The following is a 25107-nucleotide window of genomic DNA, read 5'->3' as shown; positions in this document are numbered from 1 at the left end:
CATCCCACACTCATCCCCGCACTTCCTCCAGCGTCCAGGACTCAGACTCCCGCCTAATGCATGGTGAGAGAGGTCCAGAGCTTGCTGCCTCCATCCCCACGCATGGCCCTTGGATGCCCTATCAAGCCACCTCCAAGACCACCCTGGCCACATAAGCCCCTCCCCGCCATGCACTGCCAAGTCCCCCAGAGACCAGCCACTGGCTATGTCATTAACAATATCATGAACAAGTTCCTGATGAAGAGAAATGGTGGGTGGAATGGGGAGCAATGGTATTTGGGAGAGAAAAGCAAATAGAGACAGAGGTATGGAAAGGAGAGGAAATTACAAAAGGAAGAGAAGAGAATAAAGTAGACCAAATGAGATAGGGGAAGATACAGGGAAAAGTAGAGTCAGGGAAAGAGAAAATAAAATGGAGATAGAGATAAGGAAGATAGACAACAGGTGATAAAGAAAGACACCATTCACTGACAGAAAAAGACGGAGAAACACTTCTCATATGCAAAATGTTCTGGTGGAAATGAGGCCAATTCGTCCTTAAATCACCTGGAAATGATAAATAGAATCTGGATCCACAATTGTTTTTCAGATTTGATTTTTAAAAATTTACCCATAAGGCTTAAACATACCTGTTCCCAAATCAATAGCACTAATAGTACTGAAGACACCCCAAACAAACATTCCTTCAAAAACCACTAGAGGAATGATGCACCATATACACCTCATGAAACCACTGATAACTCAAAACTGAAGGATATCAACAGAAGGGATAAGGATTCTGAAAGTCAATCACCAGGTAGAGGGCAACTCTCAAGGGTTCAAGGAAGCAAAGTTTGCCGCCCTATCTGCTCCAGGTTATTCTCAACACCCTCCACAACAGGGGTGCCTTTAAAGCATCCTCAAACAGCCAAGTATTACATGTCAAATCTGATACAGAGAAGGTTTTTGAAGAATTAATATTCACTGGTTAAATTATAAGTGGGGTTGTCTTTCAATCTGAATCCTCCTCCTAAATCCTTTAAATATATTATCTGTCATCCTGCATCCAGATAATGATGTCACTTGCAAAGACAAACAAAAATGGTAGTTCACTTTTAAATTATTTTTTTTTTAATTTTTTTGGTACTAGGAATTGGACCCAGAGATGGTGTACCACTGAGTCATCCTCAGACCTTTTGGTTTTCTATTTTGAGACAGGATCTCACTAAGTTGGTCAGGGCCTCACTGAGTGGCTGAGGCTGGCCTTGAACTTAGGCTCCTTCCCACTCGTTTGGGATTACAGGTGTGCAGCACAGCTTCCAGCTCTCTTTTAAATTAAAAGCATTATTTTATTAATCTCCCCTGACTTGTGTTGTGTTTAAAGTAATTTTATAGCACACAAATCAATTTTGAGCATGAAAACTGCATTACTAAAATAATACTTTTCTGCAAGGCCAAAATGCTTGGTTTAGAATAAAAGTATAAAGTGCCTCTCCAAAAGAAAAAACATCATTATTTCTATTGTGTAAGTCCAACATCTTAAGTTGTTCAACAAGTCTTAGGAAAACACTTCTGGAAAAAGAAGTTTCCAATAATGGAAAAGAATTTTCCATCATGGAAAAGAAATTACTTGCGTTTTTACTATTTTATTTTATTATTGTCTCTAATATTTTTCCTTCTCAAATGGAAATTCACATTCTCTATATGTTGCTTTTGAGTCAGCCATTCTGTGCAGGCTTAAATTAAATATTTCTAAAATTGTGTTCAGGTGTTCTCTTCGAAGTATCTGTGGTTCCAGACCTAATGATCTTTTAATCTGCAGTGGTAACCTACTTTTCACAGCAGAACATAGGTGTGCTATGAAAACATTTGACAAGATCTTGAGACCTGGGTTTTTGTTTGTGTTTTTTGGGGGGATGGTGGGGATGGAGGATTGTGATAGCTAAGGGGGCTCTACTGACATCTAGTGGGTAGAGGCCAAGGATGCTACTAAACAGCCTACATGCACAGGAAGCCCCCATCCTCAACAAGAAATTATCAGTCCCAAATGGTTAATAGTACCTATAGGTTCTAGATCCAACTACTGCTTTGTAAGCTTTAGGACAGAGAAAAAGATTAAATTATGCCACATGATACATCCAACAAAACTTGGACTGTGGGCCATTCTATTGGACAAACAACACAATTTCTTCAAAAAAATTAAGTTGCAAGAAAACAGGTAGAACAACAAATCTCTAAAATTAAAAAAAAAATCCTTAAAAGATATATCAAGTGGGAGAATTAATTAATTAATTAATAATTATTTAATATATTTAAATTTATATTTATTAAATTTATATATTATTAAATATATATTTAAGTATATATATTTAGTTGTACATGGACACAATACCTTTATAATTTTTTTAAAAATGTGGTCCTGAGGATTGAACCCAGTGCCTCAGTGCCTCACATGTGCAAGGTAAACACTCTACAGGTGAGCCCCAGCCCCAGCCCCAGCCCTTAAATGTGTTACTTTTATTTAGCTTTTTTTTTTTTTTTTTTTTGGCTCCTAAAATCAACAGATTATTCATTTCTATTCTTTAAAAGTTGAGAGTCATTTTGTTATAAATGAGCTAGAAATTTACAACATGAGTTCAAAGGAGGCATGAGTTAGCAATTCTTGTACAGTTTCTGGTAAATATGGAGTTTTAAGCTTCTAGTGTAAGATTCACCATCCAATGTTTTGTTTAAGTGGATCCTAAAATATTTGTGGGTTAAGTGACAGAAGTTATATAAGTAGGTGATGTGTAAATATTGTTTTCTAGTGTGAAGGACGTTTTCATGTTAAGGTGGTATGTGAATTCTCCTCGCATTGTGATTAATGTGTGGAGGGAATATAAGGCCATAATTAGTATATTGAGTCCTCTTAGGATAATGGTAAAACTAAGTCATGAAAATGATGCTATAACTACAAATAATTCTCCAGCTGAGGTGATACTTGGTGATGCAGATAGGTTAGTTAGACTTACCAGTACTCATCATGTTACTATTAAAGGAGTTAATATCTGTATTCCACAAACCAATAGTAGTTCTACTATGGATTCATAGTCTGAGTTTGTGAGGCAAAATAACATTGATGATGTGAGGCTGTGGGATGATTAGGACTGTGACTCCAATAAAACTTTGCGGTTTTGGATAAGAGTGGCCACAATTACTAGTGCTATATGATGTGGATAAATTTGTGATGAGCAATTTTTAAGGCTCTTTCAAGTAAATAGAGTTTGTTATTTGTAGTATTTGGTGATTCTCTGTAGGAATTATATTAGAAATGGATAGGGTATACATTGTATTAATGGATTTGAAATTACAGTAGTGCTTATTCTACTATAGCCTCCTGGTCTTGGTAACACAGCAGCAAGTCTGTAGATCCAGAAACTGCAGCTTCTATGTGTGCTTTTGGTTACCAGAAGCAGGATCTGTAAAGGGATATCTTTACTGTGAATGCTATTAAATTTGCCAATCATAGAAGGCCTTTACATAAGGAGCTTGGTAATTCGGTAGTAGGTTATTAAAAAAAAATTAAATGAACCTGTAGAGTGTTGAACATAGAATAATGCTATCAGTACAGGTAAAGAGACAATCATCATATAGAACAGGAAATAAAGTCTTGCACTTAATTATTCAGCTTGGTTTCCTCATTGGGTGATAATAATTAGAGTTGCAATTAGAGTCACCTCAAAAAGAATATAGACTAGTTTTCTGACAGTAAATGCCATGACTAAGCATATTTGTAGAAAATTAATATGTAGATATGTAGTTTTTCTGTATCTGATGTTTTGGAAATATGGTACTTACTGTAATTGCTTGGAGAAAGAGTTGGTTATTAATTTTAAAAGTGGTGCTCATAGTGAGTTGGAGAAAAAAATGAAAAATTTAGGCTATTTTTGCCAAATTGGTTTAAGAAAAATAAGTTGATGAAACTAATTGGTAGCCTATATAGTGATTCAGTTTATAGAATTTTTAGAGTATCATCTTACTGATGAAAATGTAATTATGGGTATGATAATTTTCAGCATTGGAGGAAGCTTAAGTTTTACATGTGGTCTATGCTGTATGTGTTACACACTGTTCAGTAATGCTGGGCCCACAGCAGCTTCACAGAATGCAAGTGTTGATGAAATGATTGGTATAAAGGTGGCTAAAGATAAGGGATAATTAAAATTATGAGAGTCCCACTGGGTATAGTGGCTCCTGTCTATAATCCTACCAACTCAGGAAGCTGAGGATGGAGAAGCAAAAATTTAAGGCCAGACTCAGCAATTTAGCAAGTCCTAAGCAATTTAAGTAAGACTGTCTCAAAATAAAATATATATATATATGGTCTTGGGGATGTAACTCTGTGGTAGAGCACCATTGGGTCTCATTCCTGGTACCAAAAATGAATAAATATATAAATAAAATTATGAGAGTTCCTAGAATAAACAATGATAATATTATGCCTTTTAACACAGTTGGAACCTTTAGGAAGTTGCATATAATCCAAAGCATTTTATTCAAGTAGTGCTAATAACACTATGATAAGAAAAATAGGGATAATAAGTAGATTAACTGTGAACTTGTTGTTAGGAAGAGAAGTTGAATATTGGATTATAAAATGTTAGCCCATTAAGGGGATCAGTCATTTTAACAAGCTTTTTTTAGAGTCAGGGCATATAGTTATGTATTAGATTGTAGATTATACCAGCCATTAAATTCAGGGTGCTCTTACAAGCAGACCTTATGTCTCTTGTTCTGTTGTACTAGGAGAAATATTGGATTCATATAAACCAACATGGATTGTTCTGATCTAACCTCAGATTATGTAGGACTTTACTCATTGAACAAATGGATCCTTAATGATGGTTACGCCATCCAACATGCAGGTCGTAAACCCTATTGCCAATATGGACTCTAGAATAGTATTATACTGTGGCTGGGGATGTGGCTCAAGTGGTAGTGCGCTCGCCTGGCATGCGTGCGGCCCGGGTTCGATCCTCAGCACCACATAACAAACAAAGATGTTGTGTCCGCCAAAAAATAAATAATAAATAGTTCTCTCTCTCTCTCTCTCTCTCTCTCTCTCTCTCTCTCTCTCTCTAAAAAAAAAAGGATAGTATTGCACTATTGACTCTAGAGAAACTTATTTTTTCAATCAAATGTTTGGGTCAATTAATGATTGTGCTACTTCAGCTGGTATTATCTAAGTTTTAATCATTAGAGATTGTATTCTGCTCAAATGTCACCCCAACTGAATGTTTTCAATAGGTTAAGCATTATTCCTTATAATTAGGTTAAGATTTGTTTAAGTGGACTGAAATTAAGTACCATGAGGGTCTTCTCATCTTATTTTAATATCCCTATGTTTTCATGGAGAGGTCAATTTCACTGAAATTAAGACAATTATCCTGGTATGGTCATTCATACAAGTCCATATTTAAGGAACAAATGATTGTGCGACCTTTGCACAATCGGGATATTGTAGTTGTTAATAATATGTCACTGAGAAGTCATGACTGATGCAAAGTATGCTATAGGTGATGATTTTGGTAAACAGGAGGGATTTGTGTTTGCCAGAGATCCTTTTACTCTTTAGAATCTTTTCTTAGGAACATGCCTGTGTTAGGTTAGTGATTATTTGAATAAACAGTCAACAGATTCATCTGTTTTTATTTAGACTCTAGTTATCAATATATAGCCATTCTTGTGCAATTTTATGACAGGACAATTTATTTCTTGTTACTTATATTAACATGATTTCTTCTATTGATTAATCTAATGATTAATCTAGAAAAATGTTAGACATTTATGGAAATAATGGGAAAGTATTAGAATTTGTTGCACTTGAATGTTTTCTTAATTGGTGGACTCTTTTTAAGCCAACTATGAAAATTTAATAACTTACTCTATGAAGGACTGTTTTACATTTTTAAAAAGCTGTCCCTCTTTGGACTAACATTTAAATTGATACCATTATAAAAAATTTTTTGGCCTTGTGGTACTCACCTGTGATCCCAGCGACTTGGGAGACTGAGCTAGAGGAATGTGATTTCAAAGCCAAACTGGGCAACATAGGAAGACCCTGCCCCCCCCCCCAAAAAAATTAAAATTCCTTTAGGTCAGTTTAAAGTGGCACTTCAATTCTATTCTGGATAAATAGATATCACCATACAGGACTAGTTTGTCACCTCTATTCAGGGGTCTCACTGCATTGCTTCAAAGATGTATTTTTTTCTGATAATTGTCTACGAATACCTTGTTCAGTGTTCATAGCTGAAGTTCTCCCTGTTGATTTATTCTAGTTAATTCATTATGCAATGTGCATAAGAGATTGGCTTTGAAAATTTTTAACTTTAAACTATTCTTTCATCTTTCCCTAAATAATATTTTTTCTATGGTGCCTCAAGAAATTTGTATGTCCTATGCTTTTAGTTGGGAGTAAATGTCTTCCTCAAAGATTCATCTAATACTAGATGATGATAGAAATTACCATCAAATTGCATTTGAAATTTGCTGATACTTGTAATTCTGTACAAGTTGTGTTTAATATATGACTAGTGTTAAACCAACTTTAGCATTTTCTTAAATTCCTAATGTTGGTTTGAGGCAGAGAAATTTAAAACCAAGTCTAATCTACTAGTGCACAATAGAATGAGCAGACTTGGGTTCCAACTGACTGTCCCCAGACATAGCTTCATCCCAACATGCACACAAACTTACAACAGAAAACAAATTTGCCATTAAATGAAGAATTAACATCTTTCTTTTAGAGAGAACCCCAGGCTGCTAGGAAATCATGAGCTCAGAGTCCTAATGAGGCTGAAGTAGTGAAGAGAAGAAGCACCTCAGGTAAGCCATGAACATTCCCTGATGTTGAAGTCTCACTTATGGAGTGAGGGAACTAGACTGGGAGGTACTGTCTCCTTATGGCTGGCTCATCTGCCAAAAAGAGGGACTTTTCTAAATAATTGGCAACTGTGAAAATGAAGTTGTGATAGGCTTATTATCATAAGTGTTGAAATTCAGAAATAAAATACAGTATTACAATATTTAGAGATACTATTTTTTTTCTGTTAGAAGGTATTGAATTGAGATAGTCATATTTGCCTATTATCTACTTCTGATGTTGAATCATCAAATACAATTTGTATAGCAGGAATTGATGACTGACAGCTGGGTATGAAGCGTGGAGTTTAGAAATCCACGTTTTAAGCAGATCTTTCAGGGGTCTCCTATACTCACTATTGATTTTGACGTCTGATCTCAAAGACATGAATTATCTTGTCCAATATTTCTCCCTAAAATAATTTTTTAGGTGGTGCACATCTGTAGTCCCAGATATTCAGGAGGTTGTGGATGGAGAATCGAGTTCAAGGGCAGCATGGGCAACTTAGCAAGACCCCAATATTAAAAAAAAAAAAGTCAGGCATGGTGGGACCAGTAGTCTCAGCTTCTTGGAGCCTGAAGATGGAAGATTGTTTGAGCCCACAAGTTCAAGACTAGCCTGGGCAATATGAAGAGACCCTGACTCAAACCGAAACAATCCTCAAAACATTTTTTAGTATAAAACAAACAAACAAAAACAAATGGCAGGCCAGATTTGGCCTATGTGATTTGTATCACATTTATTTAAATATATATATGCATACATAGATACACACATATATATATGTATATATGTATACACATATATATATGAAGAGAGAGAGAGTCATGCATTGAATTCAGGATGTTTTGCTCAAATGTGAAAAATGAAAAACTAACAAGAAATAAGCTAACAAGCTTAAGTAAATATGATCTCTGTACTATGTAACCATTTGTGCACTGTTAACAAATGAAGACAATTGTTTGAATATATGTGTACATTATATATATATATATATATATATATATATATATATATATAAACATGTTACAAGTATATAATGTTTAAATCTTAGATATATTATGAAAAATTTCAAACTATATTGGGCTCTTTTCTTTCACAGCTACAGGAGCAGCCAGGAGGATGCTCGGGCTTCAGTAGAGGTGCCTCCAGTTTCCCTTGCTGTGGCAAAAGAAGCTTTGGTTGGATCCCAATGAAACCAATGAAATCTTCAATGCCAACTCTTATCAGTAGATTTGGAACCTGATCAAAGATAGCTGATCATCCACAAAACCAGTGACTATTCATTCTGAGGCTCCATGCCAGAAAAATTCCTTGGCTCCCCAGAGACACAGGCATGTGGGCATAGGTAAACAGAAGAGTATAGTTAATGCTCCAATGTAGGAGAAGGTCACCTGGGTGCAGAGGATGTGAATTCTGTGTAGGCTGCTCAGAGATACCATGAATCTAAGATTAACCACCACATGTATCACAGCCTCTACCTGAAGGTAAAGGGCAATGTCTGCAAAAACAAGTGGATCATCATGGAACATATTCTAAAACTGAAGGCAGATAATGCCAAGAAGAAGCTTCTGGCTGACCAGGCTGAGACAAAAGAGGAATACAAGCTCTGTGAGGAGCATTCCAGGCCAAAGAGGAGGACATCAAGACTCTGTCCAAGGAGGAAGAGACCAAGAAATTAGGCTCCACTCTTGTGTCTGTACATAGTGGCCTTGATAATTACATAGATACTCCTTGAAATAAAAAAAAAAAAAAAGCTTTATCTGTTAAAAAACTATATTGTACCACAATTTTAGAAATTCACAGTTTTATAAATTGTCATTTTTACAATAAAAGAAATACAGTTAGTCTGCTCTTTGAATTGTGAGGCTTGAAGAAGCCATGTTACTTGTTTTAAAACCAGAAATAGTTCATCACTCTTTAAATATTTTTGCTCTGTTTTACATACTTTATTTTTTTTAATCTTCAACACTGTTCTGAACTTCTTTTACCATTACATACAATGTTCAAATGGTCAGCATTTCCCTTTCTCTTTCTCCCTTTCTCTCCTTCCCCCATTGCTTCCTTCCTTCCTTCCTTCCTTCTCTCTAGCACTGGAGCTCAAGCGCAGGGCCTCATCATGCAAGGAAAGTGCTCTAGCACTGAAACATCCCAGCCTTCAGGAGAGTTTTCAATTAAAGTCTCCTGAAAGAAATCTGGGTACACAAATATGATAATTACAATTTTAGAAATGGGAGGTCCATGCCTTTAATCCCAGTGACTCCGGAGTCTGAGACAGGAGGATCATAAGCTCAAAGCCAGTCTCAACAAATTAGTGAGATCCTGTCTCAAAAAATAAGGGCTCTGAATGTGGCTCATTGGTAAAGCTCCCCAGGGTTCACTCAGCCATATCAAGGGGGGGGGGAGAATTTTAGAAAAGGGAAGAAACATTTTTTAAATAATACAAGTTGCACAATTTTAGCTTCAATTTAAAATTTATATCTATGCTCAGACTTTATTTATAGGAAAATTCTGTGATTCATTCCTGGAAAACCATGGTACTTAGTTTAAAATTGGAAATGGTCTTTCTTTCTTTCTTTCTTTCTTTCTTTTTCTTGGTGGCCTTTTCTTTGCATTGTGGTTTAACACTGGTTTCCAGATTATGGCCTTTTTTTTTTTTAATCTTGTCCAAGTCTAGCTTCACTGTCCTCAATTCTATATTCACAATAGTTCACTAAAATCCTCTAGTTCTTCAGCATTTCTTGAACAAATCCTTAGTGTTTTGTCACCATGGCTAATAGGTATATCTGCATTCTTCTCAAATTACATTACAACATTCAGTTTGTCATTTTCTAGTAAAAGCCTAGCTCTTCTGCCTTATAAGATTCTGTATTCTCAGTTGCAGGGCTTTCTGAGGGTCAGGAGCTACCTGGGTTGTTAGAATGTGCTAGACCTTAGTGGAGGATTCTGGAGGAAGACCCCTGGTCTATCGTGGCTGCTTTCATTGAAGCTCTGATTACCTTAACTCCTCCTCACACCCAGCCCCAAGATAATAATTCAAAGAGAAGAAAAGGAAATGGAGGAGCACAGACATGGACACCCTGGTAATCCATAAATGTTCACTTCCAATAATTCTGAAGTTTGAGCAGAAATTCAGGGGTCTTTTAAACTTCTTCACTCCTTAGGTGTTCTAGGTCAAAAGGTCAGAGGATGTCACTATGACCCTGCAACTTCTTTTGGTCATGCTTCTAGAATCCCAGCATACTTTTAAAATTTTTATCTCTGTGCCAGTCTTAGGGAAAGATAGACAACCACTACCCACCCTGCCATTAAAGAATTGTTCATATATTAGGCTGTTTCTTATTGCCAACCCTGAGGTGGGCTAGATTCTTGATCCCCTCTCCAGTTTCCAGTTCTACATTAATGTTGCTGGTATGTTTTAGGATGAATCTCTGTTAATTCCAGCAGGGTACTTTACCTTCTTCAGGTAGGTACAGACATTCTGAAACCTGAGCACTGTCATCAGGGCATCCCTGTGTCCCAGACATAATATCTCTCAAATTCCAAGTCCTTCATGTATGGGGGAAGGGTGAGAGAAAACTTTTACAAGGACTGATATGGAGGTCTTGTTTGCAGTTGGGAGTTTCCTGCAGGTGTGGAGTCAGGGTCTCCTTGACCACAGAAATGTAGGTCTGTGCTAGTTTCTCAAAATTCCTACCTATGGTCTCTTCCTCAGCTGTTCTCAGCTGGAGGATTGAGAGGCTGCAATGGAGAGAACTCAGTCTGGAAAGTGTTGAGAAGATTGTGGAGTTGTGCTTCTGATTGGTAGGAACCACAAAGCACTGGATGCATCCAATCTCCAATCTGTTGTCTGAGAGCCTGTCCCTCTTCCCCAGGTTGAGTCAATGGAAAGGAAGCTCCTGGATTTTCGAGCCCAAGTATCCAAACAGGAGAGGCTCCTTCAGAACACAGCTGAAAATAGGGCCCAGTTGGTAACTCCTGCTTTGTGGGGCTCTTTTATTGTTTCAGTGACCAGGACACATGATGTTTTGAAGAAGGAAAGGACTAACTTGGAGCTAAAGAATCGATTGCACCTTTCACACTCACAGAGCCTGCTTCAAACACTTCACTGTCTATGATCAGATCTGTAAGTGACTCTGACCTCCTTTGACCTTCGAGAAGCATATATTCTGGTCCACTAGACAGGTCTTAGCTCCTAGATAGCCTCTAGCTAGGGTTCTATCCCTTCACCCTCGTGCCCTCTCAGCTCCCTGCCCTGCCCTTGCTCTCCTGTGTCATTGTCTCTCCTCTTTACCCCAATTTTCCCTCCTTGACGTCAGTCAAGCAAGGAGGTGGGAGAAATGCAGTTAAGTTGGTCCTTGAATGAAGAAATTTTTAAAGTCTGTAAATTAGTTGTCTACAAGGAGATCTTGAGGACATCTGTATATTATGGACTTTCCTGAACTACTTTATAAAAAATTAAATAAGGCATAACCTTATAAATTGACTTGAGTGCACAATATTAGGTTAAGAACAGCAATTTGATTTTGACACATCAGTTTTTAAAAAATGAAGGAAGATCCATATGGTCTCATTGTCATAAAAGAAAAAAAATGATAATTCAAAAAAAAACACTGAACTTTAAGGGAAAAAATTTTAAAATATGTGTACCAGATATTGTATACATTTACTTAAATACTGTGCTTATAATTCCCTAGAAATACTTTGAAGAAAAACTTGATATGTAACTGATTGTTTTTTTTTATTTTTTTTAATAAAAATATTTAGTGAAATGACATTTTAACTCCCATTTATGGATTTTAAAAATACAAATAAAATTTATCAATTTGATATTCAGCTTGTAACAGGCTCAATACATAGCCTTGATTTATTTTCTAAAATCATTTTTGAAAAACTAAATGCAACTTTATACCTTCATTGTTATAAGAGAGGTAAATATTTGAATAGTACACTCATCCCTGGGTCTCTTAAAAAAATTGAAAAGTCAGCATAAGTTTAAAATTTTAATATTTATAAATTTAAAAAATTTTACACGTGCTGAATGGTAGCAGTGCTAACATTTTGTGACCATTAAACCACAAACTCACTGAATAGAGCTTCTTTCTTTGTACACAGAATCAAATCACAATACCAATATTTGCAATTTGTCATAATTTTGCGGTAAAAGACATCACACCAGAAGCCTGGGCTCAGAGCACACTTGAGGTCAGATCCCCAGGAGGTACATAGTGCAGATGTGGTATTTAACTTCAGGCTAGGGAAATTTGCTGTTAGTATATATCTGACAGCTCCTAATAGCTAAGAGACCTAAAAATACAGTCTGAAAAAGAGAAAATCAGACCTCTCCTCTGCTGAGGACCAGGAACAGGTGAAGGAAGAGCAAACCACAGTGGGTGAGGAGGGTGGATAGATGGTTCATGGAGTGAGTCTCACAGGTGATAGATTATGTGTAAGCCACACCTCTCAGTTCATGGTAGGGAATAACCACCACAGCTATCTTAGAATATTCTATCTTACAAAGACTTCCACACAGAGAGTTACAGGCTAGAAACAGAATTCTTCATTCATCTTCTTTAAAAATAAAACAGAATGGATGCCCACTATTAAGCTTCTATCTTTACCTGAACCAAATTATTCTTTGGCTACATATGTCATGGGTTCTCATTATTTGCCCAATGGCATTTCTTACATCTAAATTAAAAAGCTTAAAGTTCAACTTGAACCATGGCACTTCAAATCAATTTGGGCTCAGCAAGATGCCTACCTTGGACATATTTTAATGTCAGATAATCAATTTTTAAAGAATTCTTAAATGCAGTGTTTTCAGAACATAGTTACCAACTCAGAGAAATACCCACTTACATTTAAAAATAATTTAAAAGATTATTATATTCTCAAATCATTTGTTTTATGGAAAAATTTACAGGAAATTATGTTAAAACTTCATATCTGAATCAGTTCCTTATTTTCTGGTTTGAAAAACAAAAACAAACAAAACCCCTAAGAAATACTGAGGTTCCTTCTGACTTAAAAGGTTAATATTTTATTCAGGAACCAATAATGACAATTACCTGACAGAGACAGCTAACTTAGCAAGATCCAACAACCACCACCTCTAACAAAAGAGATGGCAAATAGAATACAAGTAATAAAAATCGTATTTTAAGGGTTATACCAACACTGTCTACCAAGAGATTCAAACTTGGAATCCTTGAAACTGACAGCTAGTTTCCCTTCAATACTTGAGGGGTTCATAGAAATTTTAACAGAAACAGAAACATGGTAATGTTAGGACTTTAGAGACTTGACATTTTTGGTAAGGGAGAAAGTTCAATCAAGACAGGGCAGTATTAGTAATGCTGACTGGTGGGGGGATTATATAGAAGCTTGTTTTTGAAATGAAAATTGTGAAGGAAAAAAATAGTAGTAATCATCTCTTCTGAACAGGGCAATGTAATTTAAGTAGATACACAGTTTACCATAAAAATAAGTCTGAATTCTTAAAATTAGTTTGAAAAAACCTGCAAAGTTTTGTTTACATAAAATGTTACACTTTATACCAGATGAAAACTCAATGCAGTGATGTTAACATGCCACTGTCTTCCAACAAAGCAAAAGACTGCCAGGCAGAAAAGACCCAAGTAACTGTGTTGGAAAGAATACTGTCAAATACTCTCAAGCAGTTTGGCTATCAGCAGCCACCCATCCAGCACAAGGATCATAAAATCATACCACCCCTTTTAACAGAACTACAAGAACAGAGTTACAGGTGCTGTTACATTAATACAAAGTGTGAGTATACAAAGTCCTTAGTAATTGTGCCTTAGGACTCCTTAGTGATGGTGCCTTGGGAAACAAATAAGGAACAAAAATCAAACAAAGGGTACAAGGAAAACTTAAGTTTAGAGGATACTATGTGAACAACAGAAATTTAATAAAACAATCTAAAAATTGAACACTTAACAGTGCCCCTTTAACATATATAAAGGACACAAATAATGTTTTTGTTTAAAAAAAAAAAAACTTTAACAAATTAACAGGCAGTTGTAATTGGAAAAACCAATTTACTAAATTCAGCCAGTGTTCAATACCCACTGGGCCAAGAGCATTAAGCAAAGTAAAACAAAATCTGAAGAGCTAATAAACATAGCTTAAGACAAAACTGAGAAAATGAAAAAGATCCAGACTAAACAAATATCCAATTAGGCAAACGTATACACAAACACCCTGAAGAGTCTAGCTGGTACAATTCAGTGGTATCCTTACTACCTAAAATGTGGTGTCAACCCCCATCCCCTTTGCCACTAATTGACATTCTGATGATCTCTTAAACATTATTTGGTCCAATCTGAAGTAAATGTTGTTTTAATTAAAAATAGTCTACAAAAATTGGAGTATTAGAATCTGGGAAAATTTAGCAAATATTTCCATCTGGATAGGAGTTATTTAAATACAGATGCCTTTTTACTTACTAAGGCATTCCTTTCCTACCTATCTTTACTTTTAATAAAAACCTGATTATAGTTTTGTCCTGGCCAGTCAGTTGTGGGTCTCAGTGCCCTTGTGTGTCTCAGGGACCATATTTATCACACATATACACTACTCACAAGTGCTGAGGAAGCTTGAGGGAGTGAAGAAACACAAAACAAAAACAATGCAAAGCAAAGTGATCCCTAGTGCACATCACTTCAAGGGGAAAAAAAAAGCAACCTAAAACAAACACATCATTCAAAGCATTTTTTGAAATATAAAAAATGTGTCTTTCATCAAGAGTAATACTAGTTTTCTTCCTCACAATCTTGCAAGATGTTTTTGTTCCACTTTTATTGTTAGTGATGATCAAATTAAGAGAAATGATCCTCAAAAAGTTATGGCTATGGACCTCATATTCACTCATATCTAACATCACATGCACAGGTGGGATGAATTTAGATGCTTCCAGTATTGTCTGCTCTGTCTTTAGCACAGTTACACAAAGTTTTGCAGAGCATCACATGTGAAGATGTATATGCTATGTGCAATTCAAATATAATAGCTGTACTTGCAGGGTGGGTTAGCAGACAGTTATTAAGGATATGTGGAAGGAGAAAGTCTACCCCTCTGTAGCAGATATTCAAATGCACCTATTCCAGAATCCTCTATTTGTCATTGTGTTGTGAGATTCTGGTTTGTAAAGCGTGAAGTTTCATATGCCTACAGTTTATAAATTAGCTTTCATTTCCATAATTTAAGCTGGTACACATTATTAAAGGAAGCATGACAGCAGTATAAAAATCCTGATTAGAAAGATCCAACTAGAGGATCTAGAGTAGACTTTTTAATTTCCGAAATTAAATTTGCGTGACTTCTGTGACACAAGAATAACACCCACTTCATAATTATTGCCCCTAATGCCCCAACGTGTAATAGTCAGTAATTCTATTGTGTGAATCAGTAATTCACATCGTTTAAAAATAGTTATTGCTTAAGCAAGCTATTCAGAGTAGATATGGGCTGTGTGGCTGGATAGAAACACACTTGGAAAGTTAAATACATGGGGATAAGCCTTTTGTTTTACTCATAAACCCACATAAATTCACCATCAAATGGGGCAACAGGTTCACAGCAGCTAATACCCTAAACCAACTCTGGAGCATCAAGACTTGATTTCTTACTTAAATCTGCCTCCCCCCTTAAAATTAAGGCAATGAAATGGCTACAGTTCCTAGAAGTTCTTTTTATGGAACAAAAATATACACATATTTTCCTCAAGTTCAGGCATCAGAGTATGATTAGAGACCTGTATTAATTACACAAAACCTGTAACATGGGTTGATGAGAGAGAAAGAAGAGAGTGAGAGACAAAGAAGAGAATACAGAGTGTGAGAGAATGAGAAAGAACATCAACTAAAAAGAATCCAACAAACATCTGGTGATTTTTTTTTTCCTGCTCAATCACAAACCTAATTATCAAAGGGAAGAAACATTGAAAAACACAAAACCTCTTAAAGAGTTTCAATGTCTCTTGCATTGATTTAAAACTTTTGGGGTGATGGAGAGGAGGAGCTTACTAAATTGCAGACCCCAAGGTCCAACCACCAGATTCTGACTAAAGGTTTATGGTTGGGCCCAAGACTCTTCCTTTTCACCAGATCCTCAGAAGGTGCAGGTGGTCTATGGACAACATTTTGAGAAACATTGCCTAGAACACATCCACCTAATATTTAATTACAAAAACTCTAAACTTTGGCTAGCCACCTATGCTTTGATAAAAGGGGAAAAGGCACTGGATATGTATTTCTTGGTGCGCATATCTGCTTGCACATATATGGAATTGCATTTTGAAAATTTTAAGTCACCATTTAAAATCTAGAAGACATGTATGTGACAGCTTGTGGCTAACACCTAACAGCAGAAGCTGATTCAAAGTTGACCTCTCCTGTTTCACTGCATTCCATATTGAAGTTTCAGGCTCTCCAAAATCCAAAATGGCCAAAAGAACTGAGGAACAGGACAAGACTCATGCCAACTTTCAGCAATTCAGTGCACTTTGCAGAAAGGATCTATATTAAGCATAGAGTTTTGTTGTTTATTTTACACAAAGGAGACCACCAACATTTGCCATAAATTCTTCTAAACTCTTTAGGAAGGACATCTTCTGCTTCTGATCCAGCGTAGGAGGAGTGCTGCTTGCAGTGAGCTTGTTGAAGGCATCTGCTAATCTCTGGTAAATAACTGGGTCTTGTTGACTTGAGAGTAATGTCTCAACCAGTTCAGAATATTCAGCCTGATGTAAACACACCAAAGTGTAGAAAGCTTCACCAGCTGCAGTGGTCATCTCTGTGTTGTGCTTTTGCAAAACCAGCATGTCAAAAACCAGCTTAAGAAAGTGCCGAGTTGCTAGAAAAAGTGGTGAATCTGTTTCTTGTGCTTTTGCGCACTGTTCAGCTAATGGTGTCAGGGCCTCCAGGCAGAGCTGGCAAACCTCTGAACTCATTGATGTCATTCCTAGTTCTAGGGAGTACATCAGACTTTTAAAAAGATCCTCAGGAAGCTGTGGTATTTTTTCAGGAAAAATCTCACAAATAAATGTGATTAATTTGTAGTATTGATTACAAAGTGTTGGAAACTTCAAAAAATCTTGTGACATCAAGGGCAGAACTAGGTTGACCCCATATAAAACAACATCAGCTGCTGATACAGATATGTTTGCTGCTTGACCCGGCTCATGTCCTTCATCTGTGTCACTGAAATCTTATGAATTCTTTTGACAGAAGGTTAGTAAGAAGTTCCATAATGAGAAGCAGGTCTTGGTACTGTTCTTCTTCGGCAGTAACATCTATTCTTTGCCTCCCTAAATTATTCTTAGAATATACTTGCAACAAAGTAAGGCAGGCTTCATATAAGTTCATAGCTTTGGACTCTCCAAGATAGCATATATGCTTATGTGCAACTTCAACAAAAACTTCTATAATGAGATTGACAGTCTCTGGGGTATTTTTGTAAACTTCCATCAACCCAATGCAATTGGTAAGGAAGTCCATTAAAAAATTAAAAAGAATGGCTACATTGTCAATCTGGGTAGCCTCAGCAATGCCACAAAGGGCCTCCAGCGTAGCGTGATTTCCTGCTTGATTTCCTCTTGCTGACACATCTGCTGAAAGTTTTCTTGGTTTATCACTCTTAAGAATCACTGCTGAAGTGGCTGAAGAACCTCTGTCCAATATTGTTGTTTGGTTTCTGTATCCATATGTGCAAAACCCCCTAAGACAAGAGCCTTCATTAGTGTCCTCTGCACAGGACTTGACAAGAAATTAAGAGGGGGACTGCGGCTTGCAAATTGCTTAGCTAGGTTCCACCAGTTTTCACACTGAATTACTAAGTTTGCTCTTTCTCTTCTTTCCACCAAAGTGACAAGGAGCTGCACAGTATCATTTGCAAGGCCTTGCTCACTACTCCAGACTGAGAGGTTACTGATGACTTTTTGTAAGAGGTAGCCAATAATCCACTGAGAACCTTCCGTATCTGCTCCAAATGCTGTACTGAATGGCAGACTTATCTGATCATACAGTTTTTCATCCACAAGGAGATAAGTCTTGGCCCAGCGTTTTAGAAACCAAACAATATCTTTGCCCATTTGAGGGCTTAGTAGGTGAGTGAGATCTGCTCTTATTGCTCGAGATTCAACTTCTGAAACTCTTAGAACAGCAGACAATAGCCTAATCACAGAATCTGTTCTGTTGTACCCTGGGATGGAAGAAGCCTTTTCTCCTGGAGATCCCAAAATTTGAAGTGTTGTATTAATGTCAACTTCAGATGAATGCTTAATGGAATATTCCATTATTTCTGGAGGTATTAGCGGAGTCTCTCCCTGAGTATCATCAGCTAAGAGGTAGCCTGTAACTAAAATAAGCCAGTGAATATCTTCATAAAGATCATCAAGCATTTTGTTATCAATGGTGCTTGAACAAGGTGAAGCAAGTAATTGTTGCTGATGTCGCTGTAACTGACCATGGAGTCTTGTTACTCTTTCTTCTAATAAACCCACAAAATAGGAAACAAGAAAACTAGGAGAGAAAATAAGCAACTAAGGGTAAATATAAAAACCTTAAAAAAAAAATTAGAAGATAGAAATAAGAAAATGGTTGAAAATGTCAAGTAAGGTATTACACAGATAGAAAATGCAAAAAGCTAAGACAACTATTAGATACAGACATATACTTATTAAAGCAAAAAGAGGGAATTGGAAGGGGGTATATATCCCCCAAAGATAAACTTAAAATAACGCTTTTTACTCTAAACTTTTTAAATTTGGATTCATCAGGACTTAGTGCTGCGGAAAGGCATATGTATCCAAAAAATGTACATAAGCCTAAAGTACTTTGGAAAGATATTCTAACAGGACAATGGAAAGGTCCTGACCCAGTGATTGTCTGGAGTCGGGGGTCTGTTTGTGTTTTTCCACAGGGAGAACAGCAGCCCATTTGGATTCCAGAGAGATTAACTAAAACAGTTTCTACAGATCGAAAAGAAGATGATTTGACTCAAATCCATAACAGCTGATATCCAGAACTCCAGCTTGGCCATTCTTACATCTGCGACAGTGATTAACCAGGATGCTTTTTTCAATAGCTATTTTATTATTGCATTTTTCCACATCATAAGGTTCTATTTTTATTTTTTGAGCTCATACAAACCTAGGTTAATGTTTTTCTGATCAGTTTTATTTTTTGACTGTGGAGTTTTTAAACATTGCAATGGAGATTTCACCCAGGTAAAGCTACAAGGCCTTTACTATTTTCTTATGTGTTGTACGTTTGTGTACACTCTTGTGTTTTGTGTTGTATGTCTGTATGTGCGTATGTCCATATTTCTTATATGAGGAGCGCTCATGAAAAAATGATCCGAATTATTATTATTTTTTTTATTCACGTGATTTAAATGGTTTAATTTAAATTATGTAAACAGCTGTTAAGGATTGTTTTTAAAGGTGGTTAACAGATCTGTTTGTTTACTAATTTAAATTAGGTAAAAGGCTGTTAAGGATTGTTTTTAAAGTAGGTTAACAGATCTGTTTGTTTACTTTCACCTTTCCTTTTCATTATATTTAATAATTCTTTTCAGGATACTGTCTCTTTAGCATCATTGCCAGAATTCCTATCTCCATCCCAGTGCCGGTGAAGAACTCAACAAGTAATGCTCAATCAAAGAGTCAACTTACTTTGGGAGGAAACGGATTTTGGGAGGAAATGGACATATTGATAGATTCCTCTGCTTTGAACTGCTTGCAGAACTTGCCTGGACTATGTAACTATCGTTTGGTGCAGCGAATTGTGGTAATGCTGGCATATCTTTGCTGATGGTGTCACCAGTGATGCAATTTTTCCCAAGGAGCCGTCAATTGGCTTGGTGTCGTGGCATTTCTGTATCCTCCTCCCTTCTGCTAGTGATGGTCTAAAATTTGGGGGCCAATGGCTTATGCTGGACCGGTAGTCAGTGACGGGTATGATCCAATTGCAGTGGTATCAACCTAAGACAGGAGGCTGACGCCTAAAGGTCAGTTTTCCGATGACGGGTAAGAACCATATGTTGAATTGGACAACCTACCAGGCACGGTCCATAAGCCACATTAACCTCACTCCCCCACTGGCACCAAGGCCAAATTTGGGGGGCAACAGAGGTGAGGCAAAGAACCTCACCCCCCCACTGGTGCATAGACCTATCCACAAGTATGGCTGTATGCTGGACCGGTAGTCAGTGACGGGTATGATTCAATTGCAGTGGTATCAACCTAAGACAGGAGGCTGACGCCTAAAGGTCAGTTTTACGCCCTATTCCCAGCAGGAATAATCTTAAACCTTAAACCTGGAACCTAAACCGGGAACGCCCTAAACACGATTATCTTAAAACCGGGAACACCCTAATCTGCCTTGGTCCTTGAGCAAGGTCACTTACATTCAATGTCACTGCAACATGTCAGCAACATGGGGTACGCTGGCAAGGAAATTGTCATACCTACTTGGCTAATGGCTCCCAGCATCTCCCCCCTTCTGATTAATTAAACAACAAGCAATGTGGCTTAAGGACCGTGCCTGGTAGGTTGTCCAATTCAACATATGGTTCTTACCCGTCATGGGAAAAACTGACCTTTAGGCGTCAGCCTCCTGTCTTAGGTTGATACCACTGCAATTGAATCATACCCGTCACTGACTACCAGTCCAGCATACAGCCATACTTGTGGATAGGTCTATGCACCAGTGGGGGGGTGAGGTTCTTTGCCTCACCTCTGTTGCCCCCCAAATTTGGCCTTGGTGCCAGTGGGGGAGTGAGGTTAATGTGGCTTATGGACCGTGCCTGGTAGGTTGTCCAATTCAACATATGGTTCTTACCCGTCATCGGAAAACTGACCTTTAGGCGTCAGCCTCCTGTCTTAGGTTGATACCACTGCAATTGGATCATACCCGTCACTGACTACCGGTCCAGCATAAGCCATTGGCCCCCAAATTTTAGACCATCACTAGCAGAAGGGAGGAGGATACAGAAATGCCACGACACCAAGCCAATTGACGGCTCCTTGGGAAAAATTGCATCACTGGTGACACCATCAGCAAAGATATGTCAGCACTACCACAATTAACATGGGGTGCGCTGGCAAGGAAAAATTGCATCACCAGTGACACCATCAGCAAAGATATGCCAGCATTACCACAATTCGCTGCACCAAACGATAGTTACATAGTCCAGGCAAGTTCTGCAAGCAGTTCAAAGCAGAGGAATCTATCAATATGTCCATTTCCTCCCCAAAATCTGTCTCCTCCCAAAGTAAGTTGATTGTCAGAAGAGGTATACAGTGTTCTGCAGCAATTCTTCCTAGCATTCCTACACTGGCTAGTTGATCAGAAAACTGGTCTCGATCATCTTCTTGAAGTTCACTTATTTCTTCTTCCTCACGAGAGGCTACACCATTGGCAGTCAAATTCCTTGTGCCATCTGGAGCAGCTAGGTGGCAGTGAATATAGGAATTAAAAACTTGAACTGCATGTTGGGTAAAAAAGCCTTTGTGGAAATGTTTGTCATCTTGGACCCAAGTTAGCCAGGACTCCAACAACTTATCATATGCTTCCATGTATACCATATCATCCTTATCAAGCACTTCTTCCAATGCAGCACTTCCCCAAAAAGAACAAGTGAGGTGTGTGAGGCAGTTAACAAAGGAGGAGAAAAGTTCATTGGGAATGGCAGTTAAAACATTTCGAGGGAACACAGTTATCAGGTTGCTGATAATGCTGGAGATTCCTACAGCTTCAGAATCTTCTATTTCAATTCTATTGATAGTATTCAGCAATCCCTCAATGAAGTGTGCTAGATAATCAACTTGTGATCCTTCATCTGGGAAGATGGGTCCATGAAGAGAAGCTAACTGGGCAACGCACTGTAAAGAATCTTGTGCCATATCTGAATCTTCCCTGATTTTTTGATGTACTGTGAAGAAAAGTTCCATAACTCTGCTGTCCAGAAGAGTCTCCCGCCAGGACTCTGTTGGCTTCAACAGCACATTTTGTGAGGATTCAAACATAGCTATATAATGTCTGCCCAAATTTGGAGGAAGAAAGTTCCAGCTCAAGACTTGACTGGGAGTGCAAGGTAACGCTGAAACACTGAAGACATCTGCGCATTGAGGTTTTCCAGCCTGCTGAACTCCTGCAGAACTTCAACAGTTAAACATGAAGATCTGACGAAGGTCTTCTTCCTGAAATACTCTCTTGCAGTTACCATGGAATTCCATACTCAGTCCAATGTTGCTAGTTTTACTTGAACTTGAGAATTCACTCAATAGTGCAGTTAAAATAGAACAGGCCAGTGTTTGCACAGTGGGATTGCCACTACTTATCAACTGGCTGACTTCATGAGAAATGCTTTTGCAGTCAATTGATTTATCTAATGATCCTCGTTTTACAATTACTGCTACGGCTAATAGAATCTGTTCCCGAACATACTTCTGGAGGTTAGGCCTTTGTAAGACATAGGTTAAAAGGAATGTTCGCAGTGACTCAATGCTACCTTTTTCCAAGAGAATCCACTCTCGGACAACTGCTTCCATTATGGCTGTGGCAGCTTGAAAAAGGACATAGTCCACTTTACTAGTTTCTGTTCATTTTTTAATCCAGTGACCTTGCTCTAGCACCACAAAGAGGTTAGTTCCTCTCAGAAGACACCTCAGGCAGGTGGCAGCTAACCACCGATCACAATTTTCACAAACTTTCCTCACCTCTCTTCAACTGTTACTTCCAAAGCATGAAGAACCAAAATATGCTTGCAAACTGCAAATGGTGATTTTGATTGTCTAAATGATAAGAATATGTGCTCTGTATGTTGGCGTTGTTCATTACTGACCATGGAAGGTGGTGCCATCAGAACTTTGGCCGCGTTCTCCAGCTGAGCATCACTTCTGGGGGCCCCAGCGCCGCTGCCATCATGGTCTCTCTTCAATGACGCGCCATGCACTGCATTATGGGAGCGGGCGCCGCGACCGGCCAATCGCCGCCACGACCCCGGAGCCTCACGCGCTCCCGAGGCCGTCGCAGCCGCGGTCGACGCCGGCGTGGCGGCCTCGGCGGGCTAACAGTGCCCTGGGCGGCCAAGAGGAGAGAGTGTGAGCCAGGCCGCCGCGCTACCGTGAAGACGGCTGCAGCCTGCGCCGGAGAGACCGGGCTATCCGCCCAGACCGCGACGGCCGCACGTCTGTAACTGATTGTTTTAAAAATCAGAAATTAAACCATTACACTTAGATGGAAACATCAGAGGAGCTGAGCATTCTCCTAGGAATGTTCCTAAATTGTACCCTTAGAGCTTTGACCTCTATAGCATGATCAAGGATCAAGGGCCTTGATTTAACTGGCTCTTGTTTTCTTCTTACCTTTGGTTCTTCTCTGAGGATTGCTTTCTTTCCTGAGCCACTTTAGCACAACCCTTAAAAGGTTGCCTCTGTACAGCCTCATCCTGTCCCTGCCAAGTTAACCCAGAAGCCTCCAGTTCCCACTGGCTCCCTCCAGTGTGCAGTCCACCCTCTCTTCTTCCTGATGTCTGGTCTGTAACTCCAGGCTTGCCACGACCTGGTTGTATGCCTTTAGCTGGCCTCTTTGTCTCTGTGAGCTGATGCCCCTTATCTGTAAAAGGTGGACCTAGACTTAGATGATGTCTAAGGTCCCTGTCAATTTGACCTCTCCTTAAGAAAACTGATACACACACTTAACAGGGAACTTCCCCCAACATCTCCTCTCCAATCACCACAGGGTGTTTCTCCATGTGTGTTTTTCATGCTCCATCCTTCTTTTCCTAGGATATGACACAGGCCTTTAATTCCCTTCAGACTACATAACTTGTAGCATGAACTGGCTCATGAAAAGGAAGTGGTAGGATATGACCACACAGCATGCAGTGGGATGGTGGCTGGGACAGCAAGGATTTGGAGGTACAGGGAGACTTCTCCTCTAAGCTGGAACCTGGAATCTCCTCCAGACCCAGTGCACCCCCTTGGCTCATCCTCTTAACCATCTCCCACCCTGTTCCTACCTTCCTCATGCTTTGCCCTCTTTCCGGCCTCTGGGCACTATCATCAGGTCTGACAGTTCCATCTGAACAGGGTTGTTTTGTTTGCTTGCCCATGAAATCCTTAAGGGCCCTGCTGTGTGCTCCTGTCTTGAGAGCCTTGCCTTCTAGGAGCCACACAAGAAGCAAAGCCACCACAGGTCTCTAAAGCATAAGGAAGCCTTGGCCTACCTCCTCCCCCTATCTGAATAACCCTATCTGCTAAGGAGCATCTGGGCCCTCTTCCTTCAAGCTGGTGCAGGTCTGAAGAGGTGATCAGAGATGTGTCCTACTAGGGTAGGCAGAAAGACAAAATTACTTCCTGACAGTGATGAAATACCCATAGCCAAATACTACCAGGTCCTGCATTAAGGAAAGAGCACCTAAGATTGCATGGTAAACTTTGTGACACTGCTTCTTAACAGCTTCTGTGGCACAACACCTGCCACAGCATGGTTCTCACCTCAGCAGCTCTCCTCAGATGATCAGCTTGGGGACAACAGTTGCCCCCTACACATGAGTCTTATGGTCCCAACATGGCATTCCTTGGCAGTCCTAGAAGCACCCTAGTGAGCAGCAGGGCACTGCTGGACAGTGTCAGTGGTGTTCAGCAAACACCTTTCACAGATCCACACCTCACCAGGTAGCTCCTGTGAGCCAAGCCAGCTGGACTTTGCACTGCACCATCAGGTCTGAGCTCTTTGAGTCCATGAGGGGAAGGATATTGGTGACTTCAAAAAGGCCCTCTCATTCATAGCTTATCATAATCTGCTTCCTTTATTAACATGTTCTCCAAAATTTACTGCCCTCTTGTCCCCCATTAAGTATGCTGTCCCATTTTATTAACCTGACTTCCCTCAGAAAGGAGACTGATGTCCACACCAAGCCTATGCAAAGTCTTGCATATGGCAGCCCTCTCCTTGTTTTTTAGTGGTGTGGGCAAGACACCAATTGTACTGAAGTCTGTTTTGTGTCTTCAGAGTGTTCCTAGGATGTGAGTAGGTGTGTATACATGTATGATAGAGATTTCTTTTTATGTTGCTGTAGCCATACGTTGAAGGCCAACATCACTCATGGACATGGAGGGTGAAACAGCATAACAGTCTTTCAGTGACATTTTTTCTTTTAAAGCAAAATTGTGTATAAAAAAGTTTATT

At 38.7% G+C, this 25107-nt stretch overlaps 1 protein-coding gene and 1 pseudogene across 1 annotated transcript; one reads left to right on the top strand and one right to left on the bottom strand.

Moving 5' to 3' along the window:
- The first annotated feature begins 168 nt into the window (after positions 1–168).
- LOC124091913 (large ribosomal subunit protein eL19-like) lies at positions 169–11658 on the top strand (annotated as a pseudogene).
- A 4230-nt stretch (positions 11659–15888) lies between these two features.
- Positions 15889–22933, bottom strand: LOC124092006 (exportin-4-like). Its single transcript, XM_046443310.2, is given in 8 exon segments — positions 15889–17117; positions 17119–17480; positions 17483–18406; positions 21194–21997; positions 22000–22084; positions 22086–22538; positions 22667–22806; positions 22809–22933. Coding segments are annotated over 8 exon segments (3465 nt in total). The 5' UTR covers positions 22840–22933; the 3' UTR covers positions 15889–16451.
- Between the last annotated feature and the right edge of the window lie 2174 nt (positions 22934–25107).

This window comes from Marmota monax, unplaced genomic scaffold (genome assembly GCF_021218885.2).
Source record: "Marmota monax isolate L192 unplaced genomic scaffold, Marmota_monax_Labrador192_F-V1.1 WCK01_AAM20220418_F8-fsc00046, whole genome shotgun sequence".
NCBI classification, from domain to species: domain Eukaryota; kingdom Metazoa; phylum Chordata; class Mammalia; order Rodentia; family Sciuridae; genus Marmota; species Marmota monax.
The sequence above is the reverse complement of the archived record's forward strand: the minus strand, read 5'-3'. Positions and strand labels throughout refer to the sequence as shown.